General features: G+C 38.0%; 1 protein-coding gene across 11 annotated transcripts in view; it reads right to left on the reverse strand.

Moving 5' to 3' along the window:
* Positions 1–12,619, reverse strand: part of MAST2 (microtubule associated serine/threonine kinase 2) — a 190,144-nt gene that overhangs the window by 14,998 nt on the left and 162,527 nt on the right. For all 11 annotated transcript variants that reach the window (XM_068690812.1, XM_068690810.1, XM_068690809.1 and 8 more), the window contains 9 exons: positions 12,330–12,538; positions 10,622–10,760; positions 10,051–10,183; positions 8,432–8,597; positions 7,303–7,404; positions 5,488–5,610; positions 3,881–3,990; positions 1,490–1,644; positions 137–441 (listed from right to left, as the gene is read on the reverse strand). In XM_068690812.1, coding sequence (XP_068546913.1) covers positions 137–441; positions 1,490–1,644; positions 3,881–3,990; positions 5,488–5,610; positions 7,303–7,404; positions 8,432–8,597; positions 10,051–10,183; positions 10,622–10,760; positions 12,330–12,538 — 1,442 coding nt within the window. The remainder of the gene's footprint in view (positions 1–136; positions 442–1,489; positions 1,645–3,880; positions 3,991–5,487; positions 5,611–7,302; positions 7,405–8,431; positions 8,598–10,050; positions 10,184–10,621; positions 10,761–12,329; positions 12,539–12,619) is intronic.

Below are 12,619 nucleotides of genomic sequence, written 5' to 3' on the forward strand. Positions count from 1 at the left end.
AAAACTATACTAGAAAAGCTATTTAGCAAGAGGCATCCACTTCACTTGACATCTAAAACCCAGTTTTACGCAGTTTCTATCTGTAAGCTAACACAGCTTTCTTACAGAGCAAGATGTCATGAGGCTGAGCACATACCTGCCAGCGCTGAGGTGCTGCTGACAGCTGTGGAGGGGGTGGTGGGTCCAGCATCACCTTCCAGCTGCAGCTCCTGCTCCACGGGCTGTTCTGGAATGGGCACCGGCAGCCCCTCCCGGGACTGCACAGTGGATAGGAGCATTCCCTCCGACTGCGGCCTTTTAAGCAGAGTTCCCTCGTCCTCGGTGGAGATGGCAAAACGGGGCATGTCGAGAAGCCCTGAGCAGCGTCGGCGGACTGTCAAGGGTGGACTGGAGTCGCTCTCCGTGTGCGAGGATTCAGACATGGACAAGCGCTTACGCAGTCTGGAAGAGAAAACAAGACACAGCCCCTCAGTTAAGTTAGCAAAATGATGAACGTTAAAGGACAAAAAGAGTGCACAGACCCAACTTGTACATCTGAAGCCAATTTAAGGTGAAGTTATGAAACCAAGCTACACCATTAGAACCTAAAACAGCAAACCTTGTGGGTATCACCTGAGCTTACAATTTCCAGTATATCCCTTCTAAGAAAGAAATATAACAAAGGAAAGTATAGTGCAATAAATACGATACTAAATATTATAAAAATCACAATTACAAAATGCAAATCACCATCCATGTTCCTTTTGGCATTAATTTTTCTTTCAAAGTGGCTGTAAATTTCAAGCCAGGAAGGCCTGATTCAAGATGAAGAGAACATCAGTTGAAAGCATAATCTATAAAATGTTTTTTGAATGGAGTCATACAGACTAGATCACAACCACATTTTATGATCTTTCCAATGCCAAATTTTAGTGTAAAAGCTTTACAGGAGTTGCACAAAATGAGAAAGAGTCCTTTTTGAAGACAAGTTTGACAATTATTTCAGTTATGCTGGAAACATGGTGGTTATCCAAATTCTGGGCATTTGTATATTTTCCTGATGTTTTTTATTAGAACAAAAGATTTGGGGGGAATATTCTAAACTTTGGAAACTTTGGACTGTCCTAATGGTTTCTCTAATTTGTGACAAATGGCAAAAAGACCAGACTTTGGATACTCTGATGTTGAAGAAAAAACTGCTGTTGGTACATTTCCAACAGAACTAGCTGTTCCACAAATGGAAAGCTTTACTGAAGGTTAAAATTCCTTTAAATTAGTTTAATGTATTTGCTACACATTTAGGAGAAATTAGTACTTAACTGGATACATTTAAGTACTATACAATTTCTACACATCTGTTTTCAGCTATCTCTTCCACTTGTCAGGTCTCACCTGTGGAAATATCACATGAAGCATTCCTGACCTAAAAGTGGACGTGGAACGTTTTGGAACAGATCAACCTTTCTCATAAGCCTTGAGAAAACAAAAGATTTAGTTCTACTGAACTTACATTTCAGGAGACCCAATCACCCAGCTGCGGTCTCGGCTTTTTAAGCCACCAAGGCTGTCCAGTCGGTCATCTTTTTCTTCACTCAAACTCCGTTTAGTTGGTGGTGGCGTTTTCCTCTCTTCGTGGATGGATAGACGTTCCATGCTGCTGTATACCTGCATATAGCAAAAGATCCTTCTGTACAGAGAAAACAAACCTATATGTCCTCTTCTGACCAAGGGGCACAATCTCTTCTCAGGATGGAAGATATTCCCTGTAAGTATGAACTTGGCAATGCTCTTTGACTAAATAACACAGTGCAGATGTGACATGCCCAAAGCGTACCAGGGAAAAAAACAAATAGGTAAGCTTCAGAAATATTAAATATGCTTTTCTACAACAGCACCCAACACCTGTCCTCTGAAAACAGCCCAACACAACAGAAATACTAAGATTTTTCTGGAAACTAATTAGTATTTTATGATTATTATTATTATTTTAACAATTCTCATATCTAAGAAGAGATATTGCTAAAGCAGACTCTGCAAGTCTTGAAGGCTGGCATCTGAATCTTGAAATCTTACTATACAAATTCAATTCAGTGATAGGCATCATGCTCATGACCCCATTTCATTATCATCAGTCTATCAGCATTGCCCCAAGCTTATTTCAGAACAAAAAAGTCCTGCCCTCCTCAAGGAATCTACTATAATGCTGACAGCTTAATGAAAGTGCCTTTCTTGGTTTTACAGCCGTCTTTAAATAATTAAATGATTAAGCAAAAAAATCCATCCTTTTAAAACTACTCTTGACTATGGACCTAATTTACATAAGAAGAGATTAATGAAAATAATGTTATTAAAAATTCAGAGCATCAACAAGATAACTATTAATAAATCATATGGCTGAATTGTCAGGCAAGAATTTCAAAATATAATGAGCCTTTTATGCCTCCCACATTACAAATGCTGTATAATTTTCCAGATCTTAAAATAAATTCATTAAAAGTGAACTTTTTCTCTTTGTGGCAAAAACATTGAACCCTAAAGAAAAGCTTCAGTCTAACACAAGAATAATACTCATGGTGAGAAAAGACAGAAGAAAAGAAACCCTTACATACTCATGAGAACTTTTTCAAAATCCCAACTAATTGTCAGGTCCAATTTTAAACATACTTTCGGTGATTCAAATCAGGAGCAAATCCATAAAATTCATAGGAACGGTTACTTAAGCTACTGTAGCCCATCTGAGGACAAAGAAGAATGAACTGGTGCTTCAAAACTGACTTCAGTAGTGGAAACCTAGAGGAACTGTCATGAAAAAATTAATCTTTCAGCAGCCCTATATAAAATGCATACTCCCTTCTCAGCAAGAAGTGAGAAATATGCTCTACTGTTCACAGAGAGGGCTGACCTCAAAAGAGCAATTCTTCTCCCTTCTGCCTTTCTTCTCCCTTCTGCGTCTCCCTCAAACATACTTCATTTAATCTAAACTAATAGTGGAGTTGTACAATTTTGAAATGTCTGAAATAGCAGCTTATTTCACCTAAATCAGAATTAGAGACCTGCACAGGCCTGAGTTAAGGCATACTGAATCCAGAAAGTCTGGCTAGAAGGAGCATCCTCAGGGCATCTTGGATTTTTTTTAGTTTTCCTCTCTTTTACTGTTCCATGTTTACTTCCAAGAACATTGCCCAGAACAGGACAGAGTACTTCAGCTAAACCCTACCTACTGCTAAAACAGATGGACGGGATTTCTTCATTTACCTTGCAGAACATATCTTTGCTTGCTCTCTATGATAATTTCCTTTTTGCCTCAATAATCAGGCGTATTTATCTCATGATGTACTATGTGCCCAGATGTGCTATGATCCTTCTCTTTCAAACTGCCATGTCACCCTTTGCTAAAAGCAATGAATAGCAGAGGTGTAGAACTTTGCATTTGCTCTTACTGCATGGGATCCCCTTGAGTTTAGACCATTTTTCCAAAATGTCAAAATCGATTTTCATCCTAATACCATCTTGTCACCTACTGGAATATCCTTTTCAGAATGACAGTGCTCAGTTCAAACAATCTTTGGGCACTCTCTATGCCAGCATCCAAGTCATTAGTAAAAACATCAGGCTATCAGATGCAGGAGAGACCTTGGCAGTAACTTGTGTATTAGTGAAACACTGAGAAATACAAAACTCCATTCTCCTATTAACCTTGTACCCACCTTATAATAGGACATAAACTATCACAGAGCAAACATATGCCCATAGTTCTTTCTTTCCTTAGTCAATAGTAAACATCATGCAATTCGCACATACCATCTGCATGAGTAAAATCTACCTCATATGAAGCATTGAAGGCCTCTTAAATGATATTCCTCTTGACTTTTTTCTTTCAACAAAACTAGCATGCTCCTACCTTGCTGAACCTCGGTGAGCATGAGGAGAACTGACGAATTTCCACATGATCATCATCATTAGTGTCCTCCTCCTCTTCTGAATCCAGGTGTTGGTACCGTTCTGAGCGGGCTGTAAACAACACATAGCAGATTTCACCAGTGCACTGACCATTGATAGCTCTTACACCTCAAGCAGTGCATGCTCACCCCAGAACAGCCTTTATATACCAATTCCTACTTGTCTACCTATAAAGAACTTGGAGCATTCATACATCATAAGATGTATTTTCTTTAATGTTGAAACACATACATCTAGTTTTGTCTGTCCTGTACAATTAGCAGTGAAGAATACCTCCTTCCAACTGAACTTATCTTATATCATCAGCCATACTCTAAATGCTGATACTCAGCACAAATTTTATGTGTGTCTAATCCTGCAGACCCTTTGTAGTAAGAATATTTCTTCCCTACGGCATACCAAGCCAATGGAAGGAAACGAGGAAACAATTCACTGCCCCAATTTCCAATCAACAGCTTTATGATTGTACAAAGTCTGTCCTGCATACATAGATACAAGCCCTCTTTAAAAAATAAAAATATTTACCCCAAAAAATATTTCCTCTTTTCCCTCCCACAACTAGAAAAGGATTAGGTTTTGTGAAAGAAAATGGGCAAGCAGCCAATATGCAAAGCTATTTTTAATGCAAAAAATCTAAACTGCCTCCAAAGAGATTTTGTGCTATGAGATTTGCAGCACTGTAATTCTAAGCCAGCCACATTAGATTTTGCAGAAGGGGATGTTAATAAATTTGGCTACAGAAAGCTGATTGCTACGCTGAGCCAAATTTGCTGCACTGTATCAGCCAGAAAGATACTTTTATAAATTCTAAAATTTTCAGCATTATGTTTATAACAGCAACGCCAACCCTTATCAACGTCTATGTGAGATACTTCTGGATGTGAGAATTCCAGTCCTCACATAGGGTTTGCATTAAAGTCATCCCGATAACATGCTGAGCATGCCTGGACAACTGGGGAGTTTGTTGACCCCACATGACAGACCCACTGACTGTCAAGACACCCAACAGGATGCACTCAGAGCTGTTGTACTGGGTCTCTCTTATCTGGAAATGCCATGAATCTTGCATAGCACTCATACCATGGCAATTCACGTTTGTCTTCAAGGTTTGGGGGGTGGGATTTATTTTTTTTTTGGGAGGGGGGGTTGGTTTTGTTTTTTTAGAAAAGAAACATTTACTGGCTGAAAACAGTCACTAGGGAAACATTCCTCCATTCCTCAGAAACTCAAGGAAGTTGGATACACCAAATGCTTTGGAAGACCTGTAATAAACCCAGCATAACAAATACAGAATCTCTCACTGCAGGGTCGAGGCTGGCAAGTCCACAGGCACCAGTGAAAGGCCAATTGACTTTAACAGACACATTTTTTTCATTTAAAATTCATTTGCTTTCAAAGAAACCTTATTTGGCATTCAACAGAAACTTTTAAAAGGAATTTCCATCAAGCTTTCTATTCAATTTCTAACAATGACTTATCTTTGACAACTTCAGAAATGAAGTACACACAAAAAACACAATGCAGTTTATGCCTAATCTTCAGTCTTACTGTCAAAATAGCTTGTGTCATCCTCAGATTCCAACTGTGGGATGAATTCAGCTTTCTGCCGAAGTAATCCATTCCAGTCCAAATCTTTAAAGAACCGATGCTGTTTCACTTCAAAGGCACTACCTGAAATAAGCATCATTTATTGCAGAGTATTTATTTCAGTGTTTGCATTAACAAGAAAAACAAACCCTAAAAATATCAAGAGTTTATATGAATGTACCCAAGTACATTTAAATCATGCTTTTTCCAGGAATTTTGAAAAACAACTCATCCTTTTACCAAAGTGGTGATATAGGACAAAATCTGAACAAGATTTACTCCTTCCTACCTCTTTTTCATCTTTAATGACAACACGTGACTAAACTGGCTAGAAGACAGCATCTGCTATTATATTCCACAGCAAATTGCAAGATTAAGAACTAATTAACATCTTAATTTAAAATTTCCAAATTCTAAATTCCAATTCTAAATTTAGTTCATAGCTAAATAAAGAGAGCAAACTAAAAAAGGTACTCAGCACGTGAGTGGCTCCACTTTCATGAATAAACTCATCCATTTGTTTAAATCAAGGTAGAGGCTTACATACCTTCCTGAATTAGGATCTTTTAACTAATATCTTATGAATTAACAACCTCCTGGGTACCCAGAAGGAAAAACTAAGGATTATCTGTCTACTAGTAAGTGGGATTTTTTTTTCAGATGAAATTAATATTCATAAAATACGTTACTGTCATTATAATAATAATAAAAAGAGCGTAGCAGAGGAAAAGAGATAAAAGGTTTGCTGAGTGCCCGTGGCAGTAAGAGACGCCAAGTGGAACAGCAGTCTCAGCATTACAGGTACATAAAGAATCAAAAAATCAGTCCATCAATTCATTTGATAAGGCAAGAAACTCTACCTCTTTTCCATGACAGCAACACCTTTCAAGTACATGGATTTGAGACAGAAAAGAAACGTGAAAATCTGATTATATTATTAATTTATGTTCCATTGATCACCCTCATATGTACATATGTCGTTTGCTAAATACATGTTTTTGGAGATTGTTATAGATTTAGTTTTACTTTTTTCCTTTTTTTTTAATTTTGTCCTTTTTATCCTTTTTTTAAAAATTATTTTTATTTTTATCCTTATCAATTTAAAATCCAAATTTAAATCAGACAAATGATATCTATGAAACAGACAACCAGTCCTGTGAAGCCACACCGTTGGAAAAATTACTTTAAAACAGGAAGGCAGCTAAAGATTATTTCGTTGTGTTATTTATTTATTTATTTATTACTATCAGGAAATAAGAAGTGTTGGCTTGTAAAACTCTAAATCTGACATTGTAATACAATAAAAAATGGCATACACATCTGACTTTGCCAAAGAGACTGTATCAAGACTTTGTTGTATGTTTGGAGAATTCTACAGTACAGGTCTCTATGAATGGGAAAGTTTTCATTTATTTTATTATACCAATGAGTTCACTTCATTGTAGGGGACTAAGACCATAGTTGAAGGGAATTGAAAAGAAATCTGATTATACACTTCTCAAATCAAGGCACAACCCTCAAGCCTTAAATAGAATAGCACAAATTTGAGAAGTTGTTGCATACCTGATTGTGTCTCTTTTTTGTTTTCCAAACAAAACAGCAATATCTGTCTGACCCACGTGCAGTCTATACTAATTTTCAGAGCTTCATCAAACCCAGCATAAACATTTTCTCAGCTCTAGACCAACATTTTTCAACATGGATTGGTGTGCCTTACAGTAAAGTAGCTTCTTTTACTGCTTCTGGCTAGTAGTTTCCTATCCACAAAGGTCCTACCTGTTCCCATTCTTTCCAGAGGATTTTGGCGAAGAAGCTTAGAAATGAGATCCTGGGCATCTGGTGGCAGTGCATCATCACCTTCTGGCCAGGCAATTTCATCTGGGGACAAAAAAAGACTTGACATTTTCTACCTGCTTCACAACCAATTTGAATAACCATTCACATTCCTACACTGTAAAATGCAGTGCTCAGTTCTTCCCCAGAATTGCAAATACCTTAAATTCAGCAGCTTGCATACTTAATATAATTCAAGCATTGACATTTTCCAAAATGCATAAAATTCAGCCTCAGCTAGAGCTGCTGTCAATCCAAGCACTGCTTGCGGAGGAAAAAAAAAAAGCATTAAGAACTCTATTAATAAAGTCTGAAATTGGACTTCCATGAGAATCCATAAACAATGACACTGACAATACTGTGGCTGTATCTTGCGCCCGCACATTCCACGTTATTTATACTTGGAATAATTCACAGGTAAGCATTTCATGCATCGAATTTTGTTCTTCACTGAAATCTGCTTTTTGCTAGGGATATTTGCCAAATGTGTTAAAAATTTACTGTTTCAGAAAGCATTCCCAACAGGAAATGTTTTCACTAGCATATTCATTGAGAGAACACAAAGCAATTGTTCGTCCAGCTCCAAGCAGGAGTTTTAAAAATCCACAAGACATAAAGGTACCGAGTACAATGGCATCAATTTGTTTTGCTCAGAATTTCCTTTTTACTTCATTTCTACAGCAATTACTAATTGGCTGACATTTACACCTACAGAAGAAACAACCAAAATCAGAGTGAATTAGACCAGTTGGCAGCTGCTCCATTCATATTCTCCATCATTTAAGTTAAAAGAGAACAGAAAAAAAAACTTCAAATATTCTTCCCCAGTCCTACAGGGACTTGCATAACTCTCATGCCATGCGTACTGGCAGAACTATCTAGCAAGATAGTACTCAACAACTTTCAATAGCCTGAATCAGATGAATGCTACTTAAATATCTAAAAATTTAGAAAGAAAGAAACATTGCCTTATATCTAGCCTATCTTGAGTAAACTACAGATCCTCAATACTTTTAAAGTTTTACTTCGCTGCACACTTTGAAACCCCTTGAGGACCAGAACAGAAACATACCACTGATCACTTGTCCAAACAGCTCTTCAGGTGTGTCACCAAAGAAAGGCACACAGCCAACTAGAAACTCATACAGGATAACGCCCATGGCCCACCAATCCACGGGCTTCCCATAACCCTGGCGCAGGATCACTTCTGGCGCAATGTATTCTGGAGTCCCACAGACCTGGAGAGAAACACACAAGAAAGCGGTCAGCCTACAGAGTGCCAAATTCACATCAAAGTTGATTTCAGTGCATGTGTTAGGTTGTGGGTTGTTTTTTTTTTTCTTATTCTTTTTCTTTTTTTTTTCATTTGTTTTGTTTTAACCTCAGAGTTTTGAAAGAAATTTAATGTTTTGTCACTAATCACTCTAGACTGTAAACTATTTCCATGTAGCAAGAGTCTGTTGAGGGAACACACTACCTGCACAGAAATTATATCATATACTGTGAAATGTTCCTAGTGTGGACATGCCAGTTAAGTCGTTCTCTGGTGCACTAAGGCATATGGGAAAAATGCAGATTCTGTCTGAATATGTCTGTCTGCCTGATGGATTTCTACTGGCACAGCTACAGCTATCAGGGACTGAATCCTGACAAAACTCTTACATCTCTGCACTAGCAGAATTAGCAACCTAGTATGATGACACACTTCAGCATTTAAACTTGAGATGTACAGCAGGCACAGACAACAGCTGAGGACGACATGTTGGAAGAATTAAGTTCTCTTGGGCTTGGAAGCAACAACAATAACAAAGTAGCTGTAAAAAATATAATGCTGCAAAATGCAAGACCATGATCTAGTGACCAAGGAGAGCTCCTGCTACAAAAAAATGTTATGACTCAGAAGCAAAGGAAGATACAATCCCTTGTGTGTTCTTAGTTTACCATAGGATGATTACAAATTAACACTTGGCACAGCTAAAAAAGAAAATTCAGCTGCAATCCTAAGTATTTTCAGAAGAGATAAGGATTTTATAATCCCATTATACATGGCACTTGTAAGCCTGTATCCAGAATACAGCATATAGTTCCTGTCAACTATGCCCAGGAAAAATCATCTCAAGCTGATACAGGTGCATGAAAGAGCTATTAATTCATCAAAGGAAAATTTATCTCATTACCTAAAAGAACATAACTGGTCAAGCCTAGCAAAATGAAGACTAGAGAGGAAAATAACCTTTAGGAAATACCATGGTGAGGAAAATCAATGTTTAAGCCATCATACGAAATTATAAGAAAAATATTGGAACTTGCCATGAACTTTCTAAACACCAGAAGGGGGAGACTGTGGAACAACCTTCCAGAAAAAGCAGTGTTACATCCCTAAAAAAAACTGTTCCTGCCTGCACTGCGGCCCATGACACCTTTGATATCCTGAACTAAGAGCTCAAGTGCATCACTTTAAAATGAGAAACTGAAAAATAGAAAACAAAACAAAACAAACAAAAACCAACCAAACAAACAAAAAAGCAGAAATTTGTGTGCTAGTATGAGAATGGACTCCTATCTTTTCCTCCGATTATAAAGCACACAGCACAGCATCAAGGTAGACAGGGAGTGCTACAAACTGATTCAAACCCAAGACAGAATCCTGCACTGGATCCCACACCAACAGACAAAATTATCCAAGCTTACCTGCTTGTCCAGAAATTCCCTGGTATCCTTCTCAATATGTCCCTCATAAAGATTAGTTGTAAGACTCATTAACCCAATTTTAGACAGTCCAAAGTCTGTAAGTTTAATGTGACCCATGGAAGTTATCAGGAGACTAGAAGAAAGAGGAGAAGCAAAATAATGCAACACTCAATTGTTTCCCAAAAGGAATTTAAAAAGAAAAAAAAAAAAGGAAGAATACAAGATAATGCTAAGCACATTCTCAGCATTACAGCTCCATCAAACACCTGGAAGGAACCTCCCATGCAACTGAACCTCACAGAGCTGCGAAGGCTGCCAGAAACCAGGCTGCCTTCTGCCATATTTCACCAATACAGCAATAGCTTCAAGATAATATTTGAAAATGTTCTTCCTACTCTTTCTCAGTGCCTGTCTGGTTCTGTAAATCAGTAGTAAATCCCTAAAACTTCCTGTATGTTAGATGCCATAAAAATCTCTACCATCTCTAACTCATCTACCATCTCCTACCCATGTAGAGAGCCTCCAAAGAACTGTCTCTCTTCCTCTAGCTTCTCAAGAGCTGAAGACTTACTTATCAGGTTTTAGGTCACGGTGAACGATCCCGTAATTGTGTAGGTACTCCAATGCTAGAACAGTCTCAGCAAAATACATCCTTGCCATGTCAACAGGTAGGGCACCAATGTTCTTGAGAAGTGTAGCACAATCACCTCCTAGAAAAAAGTTGCAAATATGGCACAGTGAAATAGCAAATTCCAGTAACAAAGGAGAACAGCTACAGGACTACAATAATAGATGATTAGAGCAAATTTCCTAAAGGCTTTGTATCTCAACCGTGTTACCCCAAATTCTAAAACTGTCTCTCAACTCTGTCTTGAGCTTCAAATAAATATTAAAATCTTAGGAAAACTGAGATGCAGGTATGCTTGGTATGCTTTTTCTCTTCCAAAATGGCACAACACAACAAACACCACCAAGTACTGAACAGCTGAAAAAATAAACAGATTGAAGAGTAGAACTGAGATTCCTCTGGCCTCATCTTTATTATCAGTAAAACCCATCAGGATAAACCTTCTCTCCAGTGCATTTCTGTTAATTTCTGTATGGCTCAGGAAAGCAAGAAATATTTAGCTCAACAATTGTGCAGATGCCATTTCCAAACTGTAAACAAGCCTTGAGGGAAGGACTGTTCATGACCATTTTGCCTCTGTATAAATTTCTTCGCTTTCCACCACTGTGACAGTTACTACTTCTGATATACGAGCTTCTTAAAGTAGTAAGCAAATACTAAGAGTCCTACCTGGCTCTTCCCACACATGGAGAAGCAGCCACATCATTGGACACAGTGGTACCCACAAAAATAAGTTTGTGGGTCCTCAATTCAAGTTTCTGAAGGAATACTGTCATTCAACATGTCATTCAACCTTCATCTCTACTTGCAAACAGGAATTAACTTTTTTTTAATGTCAACATATCTGTTGTCATTACATTAATTTATTTGAAAGAGCACTAATACGGTAACTATAAGTTTGCTTCCCACAAACATTCAGTCAAGCAAGCCAGGCATAAGAAATTAGTTCTATTCACCAGAGGAAATATATCACTTGCAATAAAAATTAAAAATAAAAATTAAAATTAAAAATAATAAAATAAATCAAAACAAGTCAAATCAGATCAAATAAAATCCAGTGAGTAAGGAAAAAAAGCAAACAACAAAACAGCACAGTATTTTTAAGAGGCTGGTAAGGAACAAAGACTGTGTAGCTTCGTGATGTTTCTTATCTACCTTTCTCTAATGCCAAGCAAGCGTGCAATGAATCTTGCCATGCCATGCCATAGGAGAGCAGGAGGATGTCTTTCCAATGAGGACTGGAAGGTTCATGATGATTTCTGACCCCTCCAACTTTTCTACATGCGGCTTTATGTTTCCTCATCTCCACTGCAATCATGCTGTGTTAGTCACAGGGATTCACAAGAGGAGTATCTCCTTATACAAAGCCATACTAGGGGCAGAATGACTCACATTTCTCCAGCTCAGCCCAAGCAGTCCATATACTCCTCCCTAAAAGGGCATCATGATCTCCCCTGCTGCTGCAGGGCTGACTGACCTCATTTGACACGAAGAAAGAAATAGTGCACACAATATGTTCTTCCTCTCTATTGCATTCACAGCAGCGTGCTGATCAATGTACACATCTTATAAGCCTCTTAGAAGCTGCATCCTTTATAATGAGACTCATTACGTGTACGTGCTTTGCAGGTGTAGATGATGCCAAACATACCTTCCACATACTCCATAACCATGCACAGATGGCGCTTTGTCTCAAAGGAGCAGAACATGCTGACTACAAAGGGGTTCTCAGCAAATGTTAAGATATCTCTCTCGACAAAAGCCTGCTGGATCTGGTTTCTCAAAATTAGGTTCTGTTTGTTGATCTTCTTCATGGCAAAACGTTGACGGGTGGTCTTGTGTCGCACCAAATACACCGCTCTAGAAAACCACATACCAAGAGCAAAAGTTCCATTTTCAGTTTGAACTATTTAAAAAGCAAAAAACAAACAGTGGATGGTA

Source organism: Anas acuta, chromosome 8 (assembly GCF_963932015.1).
Source record: "Anas acuta chromosome 8, bAnaAcu1.1, whole genome shotgun sequence".
NCBI lineage: Eukaryota > Metazoa > Chordata > Aves > Anseriformes > Anatidae > Anas > Anas acuta.